General features: G+C 34.7%; 1 protein-coding gene across 4 annotated transcripts in view; it reads left to right on the top strand.

Moving 5' to 3' along the window:
• Nucleotides 1-19,841, top strand: part of FAM120A (family with sequence similarity 120 member A) — a 153,209-nt gene that overhangs the window by 98,591 nt on the left and 34,777 nt on the right. For all 4 annotated transcript variants that reach the window (XM_020981270.2, XM_020981268.2, XM_020981269.2 and 1 more), the window contains one exon: nucleotides 8,704-8,953. In XM_020981270.2, coding sequence (XP_020836929.1) covers nucleotides 8,704-8,953 — 250 coding nt within the window. The remainder of the gene's footprint in view (nucleotides 1-8,703; nucleotides 8,954-19,841) is intronic.

Raw genomic sequence — 19,841 nt, 5'->3', positions numbered from 1 at the left:
CGGGGTGATTAGGAACTGTCCTCCCAGCTGTTGATAATCCCTTGATGTAGTCTAAATGCAAAAGTAGCCAAGTATTTAGTAACATTGATTAGAATATCTTCAGTTTTGAAAACATTAATTATTCTTTAAAAAGATTAATTTTTTTGTTGCAAAATTATAGTGTGTGTGGTATGTACATGTGTTTGCATGTGTCGGTGCATGGGCACATGTATACAGCAGGCCGTGTGGTGTGTGATATCCTCTGATGCCTTCATTATTCCTGTGAGTAATCTGAGGCCCAGAGAGCTCGGGCAGTGTCCCTCATCACCCTGTAATGAGTGGTAGAGCTTCTGTGACCGAGAAATGCAGCAACCCTTTGTCCTGTGCTGTGTTACCTCACCTCATGTTAATTTTAAAATGTTCTCAGTTATGAGTTTTAACATCCAGGAGTAAGGTCCCATTTTGACATTTGACAAGAGAAGTCTTAGTGAAAGCAGAGATGGATTTGAAGTCAAATGCTGCATAAAACTGTGGGCAAGTCACTTAATCTCTGGGCTTTGTTTCCTCATCTGTAAAATGCTAGCATTGGACTAGATTACCTCTGAAGTCCTTTGTGCTCTAAGCCTGTGATCCTGTATTTCTAAAATTGAACATTTCAATTGCTTTATTTAGTTGAATTTCATTTAAAAGTAGACATCACTTCAGGATAATTTTACAGCTACCTGAGGAGGGGGGAGAATTATATGTTTTGTTAAGTATAATCATTTTGACTTCCCTTTAGTAACCTCCGAAAGTGCTCCTTAGAAATCAGTATTATTACTACTATGTAGCAACAAAACCTGCCCACACAGTCTTGTAAAACCTCTGCAGTTTTATAAATGTCCATTGTTGGATTCAAGTAGAGTAACTCCTAACAGTATGGACTGATCCCTAAACTGATGAATATTGGTGCTTGTACCGATTATTGCTGGCATATTTTTCATTTTAGTAGAATTTTGGAGATTAACAAAGTAGCACATGGGCATTCACTTGGATATGAAAGTAGTATTATTAGATAGAATTACAAATTATATAGTAATGTTGGTTTAAACAAACTAAGAGCTTGTCTTATAGAATGATGTTATCTCAAGCTTGCTCTTGTAGCTACTATCCCATAAGGAAACAGTGGAAGAGGCTAAAGAGGCTACTACATAGAATGACACTGGAGATATTTTGCCATTTTTCCAGTGGTACTAAAACAGGTCCTAGTGAGGATACCAACACTATGGTTTTAGTAGTTTAACCTTGGGACCCAAACCGTGGGAGTATTTTTTTGGAAAGCCAATTAGTTAGAATAGTATCTCATTCACCATAATAGGACTATTTACCTATGATGAGCCCATAATGAGTAATTCTAATAATTTGATGGTTGATATCAAAATGCTATTTTCTAATGTGATGTAGGCTATTAAAAACCAAATTGTAGATACTGGTCCTGGAAAAATTTGGCTGATGGTTTAGAATTACATTTTAATTTTTGTTGTAGCATATCGTATGCCAGGTGAGGATCTAGTGCACTTCCAAAAGGTAAAGAGATGACTTGAAAATCATTTAAATAGAGTATTCATCAAATAAAACTGATCACCTTCTGTAGGAGAGAGGTTTTCATTTGTTTTCCTTGTGATAGAAACTATCATGTCTTTGATAAAGAATACCTAAAGTATGTTTTAGGAGAGGGCTTTAGATAAGCATGATGGGAAATTTTTAGAAGGTGTTTCAGTGTTTAGGTATCTATGTATCCATATTGCTTTAGGAATTATACTTACATATGTTATATTAGTATTGACAGAAGATATTAATGTACCTTCTTTGGAGACCCATATTTAAATCAGATCTAATCTACTAAATAGAAAAAACTCAGTTGACTATGCCAATCTGTGCTTAGTACGGAAAATTTGAAATGTTTAATATTTCCTATTTTGATTGGAAGAACTGTTTTGATTTTAAAGTAAGAGGAGTTGGATTCAATTTTGATTTTGCTACATTTCTTCCTTTCTGACTTTGGGCAAGTTATTTAACTTATACTGACAGTTTCCTCAGATATAAAATAGGGAAACAAGACCAAATAACTACTTCCAACTCTGAATCCTTTGACTGTAGAGTGGACTTTTCATGCCTTGAATTCTAGCTATAGGATAGTAAATTAGCAGAAGTACAGGATGTCCTGAAAATCTTTGTGTATGATTTTAAGCTGCTAAAGTTATTAAGACTTGGGGAAATCCCATTTGGTAAATTTGGAACATGATTTCCTAAACTTATGAAGCCATTAAGTATTTTATATGCAGTAGCATACTGTTCTTTCATCAAGAAGAAGCTTACATCTTCTATAACATAAATATCAGTATCACGATAAGCCTTTTTTTGTGAAATGATACACTGAAACCTTCTGTTAGTGTCCTTGAGGTTTCCATGTTATGAGATAAACTTGTAATGAGTTCCCTTTGAGAAATTAAAGCTTCTTATGTTGGCCCTGAAATATGGTTCTCCCTGTTCTGGGATCTGTGATGTAGTTGTTTCTGACTTAAAATTTCTAAATTAAAATAATTTCCCAATTGAGTCTCTTATTTTATAAGTTTTTTGGCCACCTCAAATGTGATCTAAAGAATTTCTTAATAGCCTTAGCATCAGGAGAAACATTCTGAAGGGTAAAAAGTCTTCTTAACTAATTTTTCTAAAGTAGATATGACAGAATTAAAAATTTGAAATTTAAAATTGTCACTTTATGCACCTCAGTGTAGAACTGGTTTTAATAGGGTTTATTGTGATTTCTTGGCTTATTCTCTCCTCCCACTCTCACATTGTAGATGATTAGAACCGTATCTCAAAGTATAGCTCTACTAAACCCATATATAATTTTTTATGTAAGAAACTCATCTTCGTTTTATCACATATATGCCATCGTCACTCTATTGAAATCTGATTCTTCTCTATGAAATCTTGTTACTTTTAAGCATGACAGTCTACAAAAGCATAATGGAAAATACAATTATGTCATTTTCCCAGAATTCATGTGGCTAGATTGTATATATTATAAGTGAAGAGTACCTTCAGTTCCCCAATTCTTTTATACCCCACAGATGACCCCTGCTCCCTCTTGTTTTACAAACATTTCATAAGTAATAGAGGCATCTAGAACTGCTGGAGTTTTTCTTCCTGCCTAACTATTGTCATCATCAACTATAAAATGGGAAAGTAATACATATGTGAACTGGGTCTGGGTTATTTACTACTTCAGTTAGTCCTTGCCTGTGCAGTTCATCTAACCAGTAACAGCTGTGACTTAAGCAGGGTGAGAAGGAAATTAGAACCTGAGAGTCCCAAGTAAACCTTTTGACAGGTTATAGTATAGATCTGTATCTTGATAAAATTTTAAATGAAAATCTTCCCACTCAAGAAGGTAGGTGTATCCTCTTTTTTCTTCAGTCGCTTTATTAATTTTTTTTACCTCTTTTGTTTTTTTATATAGCCTTCATTTCCAAATATATGTTTCCCCCTCCGACACCCAGTAAGCCATAATAAAGAATAAAAAAGAAGACAGGGTTTAGGTTGATCAAAACTAGCCGACATATTATATTAGCCAGATTAACAGTACATGCCTCTATAGTACTTCCCCTCTACAAAGAAGGCAGGGTATTACATTTTTTTAATTTCTTCTTTGGGACTAGTCTTGGTTATTATAATTACACAGTATCCAGTTTCATGAATTTGTTTTTGTTCTTCCCATTTACATTGTTGTAATCCTGGTTTCTTTATTCTGCTTACTTTCCTATGCATCATTGTTCACGTAAGTCTTCCCCAGCTTCTCTTAATTTGTCATTTTCATTGTTTCTTATGTCTCAGTAATATTCCATTATGTTCAGGTACACAGTTTATTTAACCATTTCCCATTTGTTGTGCAGCTACTTTGTTTTCGCTTCTTTGCTACCACAAAATGGACTGCTAGTTTATGTCATGGCATATGTGGAACCTTTTTTTCTGTCTTTGACCTCCTTAGGGATACCCTTCTTTTGTTCCTTCGTGTGTGTATGCATCAGGCTTCAAGAAATGGGGGTGAAGGATAGGAGAGGGAGGATAGTATAGACTTTTTAGGAAAGGCAGTCCTAAAGTTTGACACAAATAAGGTATTTTCATTGAATCTGATGGTAAATTTAAAATATTGTTATAAGAAATATATTATAGCTATTATATTATTTTTAAAGAATTATCCATTTTTCATTTTTCTGCTTTTTAGAACAAGAAAAAAATTGAAAAGGAAATGAATGGTCTTGGCACATTTCATAAGTGTTTTTGTTGGTAGCCAAATAATTTACATACTTAATGTTTCTTCCTTATGTTTAAATAATTCCCAAGTGAAATCATTTAGACTTTTTCTTTTTAAACAACACATTTTGAACATTTTGTAAAATTCAGGGCCATCGAATATATTTAAAATAAGTCAAGAAATGTCCATATATATTATTTATAAAAATGATTGGCAATTGACATTGGTTTTCTTCTGTGACTTTTAGGAAAGTTGGTCACAGTTTTATTCTGTTTTGAACTTCTCTTATTCTGTGTACTATTTCAGATAAGTTGAATGGTTCAAGCACAATGACCACTCAAAAGTTATCTCAGCAACTGTAGGAAATCTGAATATCTTAGAAGACATTTGCTATTAAAATTTTGGATTTTTCCTTCAAAAGATTTTACATACTAAATTTCTTCTGTGACTTTCATTCCAGGAATAATATGAGTGAGGAAAAGAACTGATGTAAAAGCCTTGCAATACACAACAAGATACCCTGTGTTTCCATGTATGATGAGGATCAGTTCAATCTAAAGCCAAAAGGTTGAACTTTAATGTGTAGCATTTACCAGTGGGATTCAGGGAGAAGAATAAGGGTTCACCTTGCCATCTGGTAGATCAATGTCAGATTTAGGCAATTGCACTAGCTAAAGTCTCTAAGTGTCGGGAAATAGGGATTGCATGGGATCCCATTTGTGGTAAAAACCCACATTCATGTTACAACATGAACATGTAAACCTTCCAGGTTTACAGAGCATTTGGCCCTTCGAGGCAGGCAGTGTAAGTGTGAGGAGTAAAATGGCTGCTTGGACCCAACAATCAGAGAGAGGCTGAGCCCCAGCTGAAACCCACATCTGGTACCAATGCCTGTACTTTTTTCCCACCTATCCCTTGCACACTGCCTTCCACTGAAGATTGGAAATTTATGAAATACTCATTTACTTAGAGAAAGCTCATTCTGGTTTTTCTGCTATTCTCTCTCCTGGCATTAAGAGGCAGGAAATTTAGAAATGAAATCTAATGACTTATTTCTCCAAATAGGTTAGCAATGGAGATTAAAAATGAACTAAGGACTCTGCATTAAATTACAGGGATACAGTCCCCCTCAATCCTATGCTAAAAATAATTTGAACTAAATTTATTGTCATTTAATAGGCATTTAAATGGGTAGTTTAATGCTTTTTCCTTGGAGAGCTTTTAAAAACAGCTTACTTTTTTTCAGTCATTGTTTAGGTTATGGCTTGTCAAAAGTAAAGAAATAAAATTCAACAATATTAGCATCTGCTTAAAAGCAGGGTCTGTGTCTTAATATATATTTTTTATTAACTTTCAGAAAATTCTCTATATACATTTAATATATAAAGTGCATAGTACTTGGGGGGTGAGGGTGAAATTCACAATTCTATGCACGTTAACTGTTGAAGAAATTTTGATTGGAGTGAATCTTACAACACTGTCATAAATCTGGAAACCATTAACAAGATTATACTAACAAAATATTACGTGAAGGTGAGTGAATTTGACATCACCAAATGTTGCAGAACTTTTCAATTTATAGTCTCTGTCAATTGACTTAAATTCTTGGACACCCCAGAGCCATGAAAAAGACCTCCAAGTCAGCCATCTTGGGGCTTGCCTTTGAGAGCCAGAGAAAACCCATAAAGACTGAGGGGATTCAAAAAAGACTTTGCACTTAATTACAGGGATACAGTCACTTTTTATCCTACATTAAGAGTGATTTGAACTAAGTTTATTAGAAGTAGATAGGCATTCAGATGGGCAGTTTAGCACTTACTTTATTTTCTCACTGTATTTCAATGAATCATTCATTCATTAGTCATTCTACTATGATAAACCCAAGTGGGAAGTAATAAGTGGGTGGGAAGGATAAGAATAACTGATAGAAAATAATGGTGTACCTGAAGTCATAATAGATCAAATAAGAGTTTCTGTTTCCATAAAAAAACACAGCAGGGTACTCTGATATGTAAGGTCATTGTAGATATTAACTGAACCTCCTCAGTATTGATAAGCTCTGTCGTATATAACTATTCTGAACTATAAAGAAAAGAAAAAAGAAAAAAACTAGTATATGTTAACCCATGAATCAAGGATAAAGGCATATAATTTAGTCTGCTTAAATCCTGTAGAATTGAAATAGGTACATTCCTAGAAAAGTTAGTCCTCCTTTATATCAAGGATCTAATAAAGTTTAACACAAACTACTTTATTTGCTACAATATATAATGATGACATTTATAAAAGACTTTGATAGAAATATAGTCAGTATTCTCTATTTAGCAGATAACTACTTAGATTGATATTTTTGAACATGCTGTAGTACCTGGCTCAGAAAAATGGACAACTTGGTTTTCTGATTACAGTTTACAAAACCTAAATGGTTTTTAGATTGTGAGCCTAAGGGCAGGAACAAGTTGTGTATTTTTTTTTCTAATTTTGTAAGTGGCTCTTCTGAATATTGATAATGCCTAAAGTGTACCTCTATATATATATGTACAGACATTCACACATACTGACAAAATAATGTGAAATGTCTAAAATTTTTCTTTCAAAATCTTTCCAAAACGTAAATACTTGTATATCTCAAAGATCCATTATTTTATCAATATAATTACTCCCTATACTGACATAGATCACAAACCCTTTACACTTGAATTAACAGTTTCTTAAGTTACTGTATTCAGAATTTTCAAAAGGTAAAAGAAACTTTTCACATGATAACAGTAGCAAAAGACTAAAATATTTTTTTGTGTTGTATCTGGTATGGTCTTTAAAAAGGTCAATTTTAAATGAAATGACAGCTAATGTTGTTTAATCATCAGAAAATGGAATGACAAAAAATTAGGCTATATCATTCTTACTATGTATTCATATGACTGTTACTGTAGTTACTTAAACCTTTGGAAAAGCCTGCCTTAAAGATTTGCATGTATTTTCATTTTTTCTGCTGGTGACATATTTTGGTGTCAGATCTAACTCTTCTGCCCTGAATTTTATGAATGATTATAGTGTTGTGCATCTGTACTTAAAATAGTAATTGAGCAGTCATTCATTGGTTACTTCCTTTACCAAGTCTTAATGCTTCAGAATGCTGTTTTGATATAGTTCACCTGTTAATATAGTGGGCCTTGCTTTAGGAAATACCCAACACAGGATTGTGGTTATTACTTTGATAGGATGTATTAATGCTAAAATTAGAATTTATAGTATGAGCCAGTCAAGTATTTTATTAAGTGACTACTATATGCTATGTTTTCTCTTCAGCTTGAGATGTTATGTTCATTAATATATAATGGCCAACTCTAGTACTTTTTTTATATTGGCCTGGTCTGTGTTAGCCTCAAAAGTCTCCTTGCTGTTTGTACAACTCAAATGAGTTGCTCATTATTTTCTGTTGCGGTTTTTGGTGATATTTTTAATACATGTTTAAATTAACACAAGTTGTGAGGATTTAATTTGCTTCTGGGTGATATGGATTAATTGTACTGTAATTTGCCTAATGTAGGTCTGTGCATAATTTGGAAGCTGGGAAATGTGTGTGTGTATGGTTTTTATATGAGTTATTTATTGCTGTTAATATTTTCCCCCCACTTAAAAAATTTTGTGGGTATATAGCTTTTGTTTTTGTTTTATGTCAACATAAAACCTTTTACTTTTTGAAGTAAAAAACTTTTAAAATGTCATTTATTTCGTATGTTTAAATTAATTCATCTTAATTTGTTCCTATTTGGTTTATAATTTCAGATTCTTGAGTTTTATACCTATTTGGACTCTTACATGGTTTTGAGCCAGTTGCTCAATTATTACTTGCCAGTCTTTAAAATGGGACAATAATAATTATATATCTGTAAACTTAGAGGCCCTTAGTTTTATAAAAGGGGAATGGAAGGAAATTGGACTATACAAAGAGATAGCATCTATATAAAAAGAGATAAATTAAACCTTGTAAATTAATAATAGCTTTTCCTCATGGGTGTGGTGATTTTGCAGTGCTTTATAAACTGAAGTAAATAAAATGCTATTATCAACTTGTTGATAGGTAAAAGTAATTAAACCAAGAAGTCAGTTTGGATGTTTCTTGTCATTAGCAGGTCTTTGGAGGAGAAATAGTTTTATAATTTCATTGAAAAGGAATTTGTGTCTCCTTTAACTGTTCAGTGTATATGTCTCTGCCAGTATACTCTAGGTGATTTATTTGAATTGCATAATATTCAAGATGCAAAAAAAAAGTGCTCAAATTTCTTTTAGAACTTGGTTTTCCTGTCACTAATAGGATTTAAAGTGTCTAAGAATAATTAATGTGCTTTTTGTGTGCTAGGATTTAAAGTACACAAAATGGACACTATAAGAGGCTTTTCTATATTTTTTTCTTTCCTCAGTTTCGCCAGTGATAATTAAAGAATGGGCTGCTTACAAAGGAAAATCTCCCCAAACACCGGAACTGGTGGAAGCACTTGCATTCAGGGAGTGGACCTGTCCTAACCTGAAGAAACTGTGGCTGGGGAAAGCAGTAGAAGATAAGAATAGAAGAATGAGAGCATTTTTGGCCTGTATGAGATCAGATACACCAGCAATGCTCAATCCAACTAATGTGCCCACTCACCTTATGGTGCTCTGCTGTGTATTACGGTTAGTATTTATCACTCATTTTATCACAGTTAAGTTAAATGTGAATTAACACTAAAGTAAAACTTAAATAAACCAGGAACCTGAGAGAATGCTATTTTCATTCATTGAACAAACTTTGCGGTACCTACTATGTATAAGAGATATACTATATATGCTGGGCCCTAATAGCAAAATTTCCTCTACCTTCTCTAGCTCTCTTTGAGACTAATTTCCATATGAAACCTTCATTGGCCCTTTCTCCCTTAACCCTGGTAAAGGGCAAAACGTGACCCTCCACATTTCCTAGTATTTTGCCAGGTCTTTTGCCCTTGCCATATTCTCCCTTGTGTTATCCGTGTCCTGTCCCTCTTATTTAAACAACAGACTTCCTTGATGCTTCTTGAACTAATGGAACAAGCACTGATCTTAGAGCCTGGGTGGCTCTGCCTTTTAATATCTCTGTGACCCTGAGCAAATAAGTAATTTGTTACCCCTGAGCCTTAACTACAAAATGTGAGGTGTTCATGCTCTTTTCTAGGTCTAAATCTATAAACCTGTGACTGTCATTTTTCGTCTTCATAGCCTTGAAAACTGTCTTTCACATAGGTGAAAATTTTTGTTCAGTTGAAATGAATTGACATAAGCTTACAGTCTAGCTAGAAAAACAACTCCTATACAGATACACATATGATAGAAAATAAAACTTATAGCTTCACATCTATAATCCTAAGTACTGAAGATTTTTTTTAAATCCTTTTTGCATTTTGCCTTGTCATAATTAGAGAGGCTTTTGCATGAATCTGTGTAAGTTCTGAGAGGACAGGGACTATTTTTTAGTGTCCCTAGTACCTCACAGAGTATCCTGCATGTAGTAAATGCTTAATAAACATTGGTGGAATTCAGAGGCAGAAGACTTAGGTCCTGCCTTGGACTTTGTTGTTTATCAACTGTGTAGCGGAGCAAGGCTCCTGACTTTTCTGGATCTTGGAATCCTTATCTGTGAGATGAAGTCTGTCCCATCTTAACAATTCTAGAGCTGTACAACTGTGCCTGTAAGATTTCAGAGGAAGAGGAAGCATTTCCAGCTTTTGACTGGCAGGGCAAAAGGGCAGACAAAAGGAAGCATCATGGAGGAAATACTGTTTGAATTAGATCCTGGGAGAGTGAAATAAAATTTCAGCAGATGAGGGTAATTGGATTTCTAAGTAGGGGAAAAGAAATGGACCTGGAAAAGTAGATGATGTTTTGTGTGATCACTTTACCTAGATCCTTTGATGATATGGGGGAATAATGGTAGATGAGAATGAAAAAGTAAGTTGAAAGCTTAGTATGTCAACCAAGCCATAGACTTTAGGATTTACTAAGCTATCAGTAGAGTAGAGAGCAACTGAAAATATGAGAGTTGTGATATGATTGGAGCTCTTATTTAAGGTTAATATATCAGAGATATAGGATGAATTGCAGGTGAGATTACCATGTTGGAAGTAGAAATGGAAAAAAGGTTAACATGCAATAGATTGTAATGGTAACATTAACGGTATTTGAGGATTGCCTAGATGTTAAGAGCAAGGGAAAAGAGAAGTCAAATATAACTGAAAAACAGGAAGAATGAAGATAACTTGAAAAGAAAAGGATAAGGCAAGAGAAGGTTTAGAGATTACATGATTTCGGTTTTAGATATGTGAACTGATGATGTTGAGATATCTGCTTGGAAATATGTCTGTAGCTCAGTAGATAAACTCTTACTAAAGATTTAAGAGAAATTGACATGAAGTAATAGTTGGAACATTGTTAATGGATTAAATCACTCTAGAGTAAGACATAAGAAGGAACATTTGGGGTTAAATATAAGACCAAGCCTTGGGGAATTGTCTAATATATAGGTTTTAAAAAGGGTAAAAAAAAAAAAGGAGGATTCAGCAAGCTGTATGGTGTCACAAAAACCCAGGAAGGAGGCTTTCAGGGGTTGTTTAGTAGTGTCAGATGCTACAGAAATGGCAAGGAGAGTACTAGGTGAGAAAAGATTGTTGGATTTGGTATTTGGTTACTGTAGTGTGGAGCAGAGCAGTGGAAATGAAGACCAGCTTTCAAGAATGTTCAGGAGTCAGTGGGAAATGAATCTGAAGGTAACATGTGACTATTCTTTTTCAAGTTAATTTTAACGGATTGTTATGAAATATATCAATTTATTTTGCTGCCTTCGGTATTATATTTTGAACATAGCTGAATCATTCTTTAAAGACTTGTGGTTGAGGGTCTTTGTAGGGTCATTCTGTCCTTGCTGCAAAGTATTTTCAGTACTAAAAATGTAGATTAGCACAGGGCCTAGCATATAATGAGAGCTTCATAAATATTTGTTGATTCATTGACCATATTCTCATACAGTTTTGGGAGCTAAAGTTACTGATACAATTTTCATTCAGTGTGCTTTTCCTCTTTAAAATACGGCAAAAATAAATCTGATTTGTTGAAATGTTACTGTTAATCTTTCAGTATTTACTAGGCACCTACTCTGTGTTAAGCATTATAGTAGACACTGATAGAAATTGAAATATAAAGATAAAGATAAATAAGATAGTCCTTGCTCTCCAAGGGGTTCTAATCTAAGACTTTTTCAGTACTTGAAAAAAAAATCTGTCTTCAACAGTGTGGATACTTTCTGAACTATCATTTTTTAAAAGTCTACTTCATATCTTGGTGGTCAGCCTTTTCAGGTCATGAGCTTCTCCAGACTTAGCTAATCTGTTCTTTGTATAACAAGATACAGAGTCCATTGCTGGCCCATACTGAGAACCTTTCCTACTTGGTAGGATTTAACAGAGCTCACACTTAGCAGAGCCTTCAAGAATCTAGAGTTATCTCTACACCAAAATGAAAGATTGAAGTACGCTTTTAGTCTAGTCTGCAATAGTATATTTTCATCTTAATTCTGATGTTGTTTTGATACTACCAGAGAATTAGTTGACCATTTAGGAAATAAATAAGTTAGTTTTTTTTATGTGATTTTTGCAGAGATGCCCTAGCCTTGGTTCAGAAGTGTTCAGTGGTGATTATTAGTCATTTTAGAAAAAATTTATGTGACAAAGTAATGGAAGATGAATTGTATGGGAGCGAGATGGGAGGCAGAAATGTCAGTTAGCAAGGTATTGCATTAATCCAGAATGAGGATTAAGAAGACCCAAATTAGCATATAAGGGCCTTAGCAATGGTGGGGAAAGTATTATTGGAAGTCATTTCAGAGAGGGCATTAAGGGTTAATAGAATCTAAGGAACAAAGGATTGAGATGTATCAAATATATGTATACAGTTTGAATCTAATGGTTGAAAAGTATTGATGCTTTTAAGAAAAAAAAATTTCTAGATAATTCTGAGATTGTAAGTTGATTTCTAAAAAGTATTCTTCCATACATACACAGAATTTTCAGAATTCCCTGGGAAATAAACTGGTTTGAAATTAAAAATGGAAAAGCTATATGCCAGAAATCATGTTTAAAAATGACTTTTTGGGTGGCCTGGGAAGTTAGGAAGTAAAAGGCCGGAGAGCTAATGATCATTTCAGAGGACATTCGTAGTAGACAGTCTCCCAGTGCACCAATGTCTAGGTGAACACTGGTATATTGTAGCATTAGAGACTGGTGGAAATAACATTGGATTTGACATCAAAGACATGGGTTCAAATCTTAGTCCCACTTCTTATTGTCTGATGTGACCTTGGGTAGGTCGTTCTCTATATATCAATTCTTCATGTGGAAAATGGAACTGGAGAGAAAGTTATGGTGGTGGAGTAGCAAGAAGTATTACAGCCTAGTTCATCCTCTACAAAGACCTAGAAAACACACCAGACCAAATTCTGATTGGGAAATCTAAGAAAAAGTCACTATGAGTAATTTTTCTCTCCCAAGATGGTCTTAGAACATGGTAGATAGTATCTGGCTAGGACCTTACTACATGTGGAACATTCCCAGCATCTTGGGATGTTGGAAAAGAGAGCTAACAGAAGCATGGCGTGGGAAAAGTTCCAAAAGGATCCCTGAACTTAGTGCAAGGTATAAAAATGGGTGTTATATCACACTTTGTTCCTTATTACCCAATTTTAGGTTGTTCTGAGGAGAGATTTGCCTGTGAGGGTGATGGAGAGGAGCAGTAGCTAGCAGGCCCTGACTATATACTGAGGAAAGAATAAGTTCAGAAGCAGAGTAGCTATGTGGCAGTGATCCCAGGAGTAGAGCCAGGGATTCAGTTCTAGCTTTCAGCCCAGCTTGGAAGCCTGCAGTGTAATAAGCAAAGGAAGAATCCTGGTCCAAAGAGGAGCCAGCAGTTCAGTTGCTGTGGATCTACAGAACCTCTCTGTGGGCTGCTGGTGGCTGAATCAGTCAGTGCTCTACTGAAACTTCCAGCCAGGGACAAACCAACAGACCCAAACCTGTATCAGAAACTTGCAGAGCTCAGAGTAGGACAGTAAACAGTCTTTGCCCCAGATCCTGTCACTTTGCAGTCAGGTGTGACTGGCCCCAGCCTAAGCTGTGAAAGCCCCAGAATTACATAAAAAGACAAGCTCAGGCCAGACATTCTCCCCAGAAATGTGCAGAGCCCAGCACTAACAAAGTCCAAAGTCAAGAAGTAGATTGGAAAATGGAACAAATAAGAAATCCTGCCATAAAGAGATATTACCACAATAGTGAAGGTCAAGGCACAGACTCAAGAAGAAGAAAATGACTTGAAAACATCTACAAGCAAAGCCTTGAAGAAAAAATACAGCTTGGACACAAGTCCATCAGGAATTCATGGAAGAGAATTTTTTTAAAAGCAAAATTGATTTTTAAAATTATATGAGAATGGTAGTGGAAAAAATGGGAAAAGAAATGAGAGCTATGGAAGAAAGGTGTGAAAAGAGAATTAACAGCTGAAAGCAAGAGGTACAAAGACTTATTCAAGAAAATAGCACCTTGAAAATTAGAACTAACCAAATAGAAGTAAATGACTACAGGAGATATCAAGAATTATTCAAAGACAAACAACTGAAAAAAATAGAATATATAAAGTATCTCAGAGTTAAAACAACTGACTTGGAAAACAGATCAAGGAGAAGTAATTTAAGAATTGTTGGACTACCTGGAAGTCATTGACCAAAAAAAAAGTCTAGACGTTTCAAGAAATCATTAAAGAAATTGCTGAGATCTGTTTGAACAGAGGGCAAGGCAGAAGTTGAAAGAATCCACCAGTCATCCCCTAAAAGAAATTCCAAAATGAAAATTCACAGGAATATCATAGCCAAAATGCAGAGCTCCCATATAAAAGGAGGGAAAATGCTAAAAGCAGCAAGGAAGAAAAGATTCAATTACCAAGGAGTCGCAGTTGGGACTATATGTGTTTTAATGATCACAACTTTAAAGGCATACAGAACTTGGTATATGATACTCCAGAAGGCAAAAGTTCTAGACTTACAAGCAAGTATAACTTACCTAACAAAATTGAGTACAGGGGGAAAAAATAGACCTTCAATGAAATAGAATTCTTCTAAGCATTCTTGATGAAAATCATAACCGAGTAGAAAATTTGACATATAAACATAGGAGTTAAGAGAAGCATGAATAGATAAACATATGTGAGCATTCGTAACGGACTAAACAGGGTTGAACTGTATTCTGATGTGGGGATATGGTGTATGTAGCCCTTCAGAACTCTCTCAGCAAGGGGTCATTGATGATTCTGTTGTTTTGATGATCTTAAAAGAATAACTGAAAGAATGGGGAAGAGGACTACATACACTGGGACTGAGGGGAAGGGGGGAAAGAATGGGGGAAATCATCTCACAAATGGGATGTGCAAGTAAAGTTCTCACAGAGAGAAGGGAGTGGGAGGTAGAGATTGAGTGACACTTTGACCTCAGTCTCATCTGAATTAGTCAAAGGAGAGAAGAGTACAGGTATACACAGTTGGGCAAAGGCTACATTTTATCTAACAGGGAATGAAGAGGGAAAGGGACTAAAGAAAGAGAAAGAATAAAAGAGAGAATAGATTAAGGGAGAGATTAGTCAGCAGCAAAACAAAAAAAAAAGAGGGGTTGGGAGAAAAACAAAGAATTAGAAAATAGGATGGAGAGAAATAATTATTTAGCAGTCATAACTGAAGATGAATGTCATGAATTCACTCATAAAACAGAAGAGGTTAGCAAAATGTATTAGAAACTAGAATCAAAACAATAAGTTGTTTATGAGGAAGATGATTGGAGCAGAATCTTTTATGCTGCAACTGAAGCTAAAAAAGTAGGGGTAGGGGCAGCTAGGTGGAACAGTGGATAAAGCACCGGCCCTGAAGTCAGGAGGACCTGAGTTCAAATGTGGCCTCAGACCAAACACTTGACAGTTACTAGCTGTGTGACCTTGGGCAAGTCACTTAACCCCAGTTGCCTTATTAAAAAAAAAAAAAGTAGGGATAACAATCAAGCTGCCGGAAAAAACAGTAGCACTAATTACGATTGATAAAGAGGGAAACTATATTTTGACAAATGGTACCATAGACACTGAATTAATATCAGTACTAAACATATGCATCAAAATACATAGCATCTAAATTCTTAAAGGAAAAGTCAAATGAGTTAACGGAGGGAAATAGTAAAACTAAATATCACCAAAAAAGAAAAGCAAAACGATGGACCTGAATGGAATTTTAGAAAAGTTAGATATGGTAGATTTCTAGATTATATTGAATGAGAACAAAAAGGAATATGCTTAGCTGCATATGATAGCTTTATAAAAATTGACCATAAGACATAAAAATATCAAACAAATGTACAAAGACAAATATTAAATGCATCTTTTACTGACCATAATACAGTAAAAATTATATTAAAGGCCCTGGGAGCAAGTATTAAAAATGAAATAACTTTATTCTAAAGTGGTGGGTCAGAGAACAAATCATAGATGTGATAATTTCTATAAAGATTGGGAGAAGAGAATAATTGTTTATATAATGCATACTATGTATGAGGCCCTGGGCTAAGTGTTTTACAAATCTACAGAATTTATAATTTTCTCATTTGATTTCCCACAACAATTGTAGGAGGTAGTTGTTATTATGATCTCCATTTCATAGCTGAAGAAAAAGAGCCAAGCAGAGGTTAAGTCATTTGCCCAGACTCATATACCTATTAAGAGTCTATGGGAGAAATTGAACTTGGGTTTTCCTGATTCCAGGCCCAGTGCCTGGATATTAGAAATATCCACCCACAATTCCAGTGGATAATGGCAGCCATACCAAAATTTGGGGGATATAGCCAAAGCAGTACTTAAAGGAAAATTTTTATCTATGAACAGTGTCATGATTAAAAGAGAGGAAAGAACAGATAAATGAAATAGTTACACAACTAAAAAGAAAACCAACAAATTAAAAATCCACAACTAAACACCAAAATAGAAATACTAAAAATCAAAGAAGAAATTAACAAAATTGAAAGCAATAAACCCTTTGAATTAATAATTGTAGCAGCTTAAAAAACTCAAAGCAATAAAATAGGTAAGCCATTACCTAACTTGATTTTTAAAAAGAAAGAAAAATTGCCAGCTTCAGAAATGAAAAAGGTATATTAACCAATGAAGAAATAAATGGCTGTTTTGCCCAACTATATTGCTAATAAGACTGGTACTGTAAATGAATATTTACAAACATGTAAATTGCCCAAATTAACAGACTAGGAAAGAAGTAAAATACTTGCATAATTCCATCTTAGGAAAATAAATATTAGGAAAGTTATAAATGTAATTGGCCATGTTAATTTTTAAAAGCCATAAGATTATTTCAATAGATGCAGAAAAATCTTTTGACAAGATACAACTCTTATTCCTGTGTTGTTGTTCAGTCATTTTTTAAGTCATATCCAACTCTTTATGACTGCATTTGGGGTTCTCTTGGTAAAGATACTGGAGTGGTTTGCCATTTCCTTCTCCAGCTCATTTTGCAAATAAGGAACTGAGGTAAACAGGATTAAGTAACTTGCAGAGGGTCACACAGCTACTAAGTTCCCAGGCCGGGATTTGGACTTATGAAGATGATGAGTCTTCCTGATTCCAAACCCAGTGCTTTATCTACTACATCACCTAGCTGCCCTAACTATTCCTGTTTAAGCATTACAATGCAAAGAAATTAACAGAATTTTCTATAAAATAACAAGTAGTATCTATCTAAAGCAATAGCCAAAGATATCTGTAATGGGTTTGAGTTAGAATACTTTCCAGTAAGATCAAGATCAGGGGTAAAGCAAGGGTGTCCATTACTATTCAATATAGTTTTAGCAATGTTAAGTCAAGGAAGAAGACAATAAAATAAAATTGAAGGAGTAAACATAGGCAAAGAGGAAATAAAAATATCATTTTCACAGGCCATATTATGATTTTCTTGAACTCTTGGAAAAAATCCATTCAAAGTAACCAGGAGAGTTGCAGGTTATAAAATAAATTCGTGCAAATCATCTGCATTTTGACATATTATCAGCAAAATCTAGTAAGAAGAGATTGAACTAGAAATTCCATTTAAAATAACTAGAGACATAAAATACTTGAGAGTTTACTTTTAAAGACACACAGGCACTATAGAAACACAATTAGAAAAACTCTACACACACAAAGGCATTAAATAATTGGAGAAATACTAATAATCGCTCATGAGTCAGCCAACCTAATATAACAATGGCAATGATACTACCTAAATTTATTTACTGTGTTATTACAATTAAACTAGGAAAGAATTACTTGATAGAGCCAGGGGGAAAAAATTGGAGTTGATAAGAAATAGATAAGTTAATCAGTTAACAAGATTGGGTATATAACATCCAGGAGCACATAAAAATAACTGCTGTTTTATAAACCCTAAGGTCCCACATCTGTTGAAGTAAAACCTCTATTTGCCAAATTCTTTATGGAAAACCAGAAAGCAATCTGGCAAAATGCTAGCCATACCAGCGTCTTATGCCATGTACCTAGCTCCCAAAGATAAGTCCTTGAGAGACACACAGGCTGAGATCGTAGACGGATTGAAGACCCAAGGAAGAAATTACTTGTGAGATCTGTAGTTAGGGGTAGAGTTCATAACCAAACAAAAGACAAAAGGTTTCCTACAAGGTAAAATGGGCAGTTTTGAGTACATAACATTGAAAAGCTTTTGAACAACCAGAACCAATGGCAACTAGAATGAGAAGAGAAGCAGGAAATTGGGGAAATAATCTTTGTAGCAGGTTTTCTCGATAAAGGTCTCATTTCTGAAATATATAGAGAAGTGAGTTAAGCTTAAAAAAGAGCCAATCCCCAGTTGATATGTGGTCAAAGGATAGGAACACGTAGTTTTCAGAGGAAGTAATCCAAACTTTAAATAGCAATAAGATACAATTATCTAAATCACTAACAGTTAGATAAATGCACATTAAAAAAAACTCTGAGATACCATCTCACACCATTTAGATTGGCAAAGTTGACACTAAGGGAAAATAACAAATGCTAAAGGAACTATGGGAAAACAAGTACATCAGCCCACTGTTGGTAGAGCTGTGTATTGATCCAGCCATTCTGGAAAGCAATTTGGAAACATGTCCTTAAAGTCATTAAACTGATACTTCAGAGAGATCAAATAAGAGGAAAAGACCCTATTTATGCAAAACTATTTTTAACAGCTCTTATTGTTGACTGGGGATGGCTAGAGGTTATTAACATCAATGAGTATGGTAGAGTAGTGTTGTGCTATAAGAAATGGTGAAGGAAATGGTTTCAGAGAAATCTGAAAAGACTCATATGGACTGATGCAAAGTGAGATGAGCAGAACCAGTACAACATTGTATGCAGTAACAACAATATGATAAAGACAAACAATGTAGACCAACCCCAGTTCCGGAAGACTCATGATATAACATGCTCTCCACCTCCAGATAGTAGTGAGATGTTGGACTCAAAGTACAGATTGGAGCATTTTTATTCGATGTGGCTAATGCAGGAATTTTCATTATATATGTAGTAGATTTTGTTTTTCCTGCTTTCTCAACGGCTGTTGGAGGAAGAAGTATAAGGGAGAGAATTCAGAACTAAAAATAAAATTTACAAAAGTAAATGGGGGATTGTACTAGATGATGATCTTTAGCACACCAGCTGTAAAACATGGTGGTGAACGCTCTCCTAGTTTTTCTCACTCTTAACATGTATTAGAAGCTGCTGACAAGTTTTTTAACATGAAGTACATTTCTACAAAAAGCAAAAATGATTGTTTTTAGATAGTCACCTCGGCACACAAAAAGTACTTACTGTTCTCTTACTGGTAGTTGGCCTCCATTCTGGTGATAAATTATGCAGGTATCTTGTTTTTCCTAAAGTATGGAGGAAGGTTAAGAAATATACACACTAAAATATATAGAGAACTGAGTTAAATTTATAAGAATACAAGTCATTCCCCACTTGATGAATGGTCAAAGGATATAAATAGGCAGTTTTCAGATGAAGAAATTAAAGCTATCTGTGGTAATATGGAAAAATGCTCTAAAATCAGTATTGCTTTAGATGCAAATCAAAACAACTCTGAGGTACCATATCACACCTAATATGACAGTACAGGAAAATGATAAATATTGGAGATGTGGGAAAATTGGAACATTAATATATTGTTGGTGGAGTTGTAAACTGATCCAACCATTCAGGAAAGCAATTTGGAACTGTGCCCAAAGGGCTATAAAACTGTGCATACCCTTTGACCCAGCAATAGCACTTCTAGGGCTGTATCCCAAAGACATCCTAAAAATGGGAAAAGGAACCACATGTACAAAAATATTTATAGCAGCTCTTTTTGTGCTGGCAAAGAATTGGAAATTGAGGGGATGCCCATCAGTTGGGGAATGGCTGAACAAGTTGTGGTATGTGAATGTAATGGAATACTA

This window comes from Phascolarctos cinereus, unplaced genomic scaffold (genome assembly GCF_003287225.1).
Source record: "Phascolarctos cinereus isolate Bilbo 61053 unplaced genomic scaffold, phaCin_HiC Scaffold_4;HRSCAF=312, whole genome shotgun sequence".
In the NCBI taxonomy this organism is placed as follows: domain Eukaryota; kingdom Metazoa; phylum Chordata; class Mammalia; order Diprotodontia; family Phascolarctidae; genus Phascolarctos; species Phascolarctos cinereus.
The sequence above is the reverse complement of the archived record's forward strand: the minus strand, read 5'-3'. Positions and strand labels throughout refer to the sequence as shown.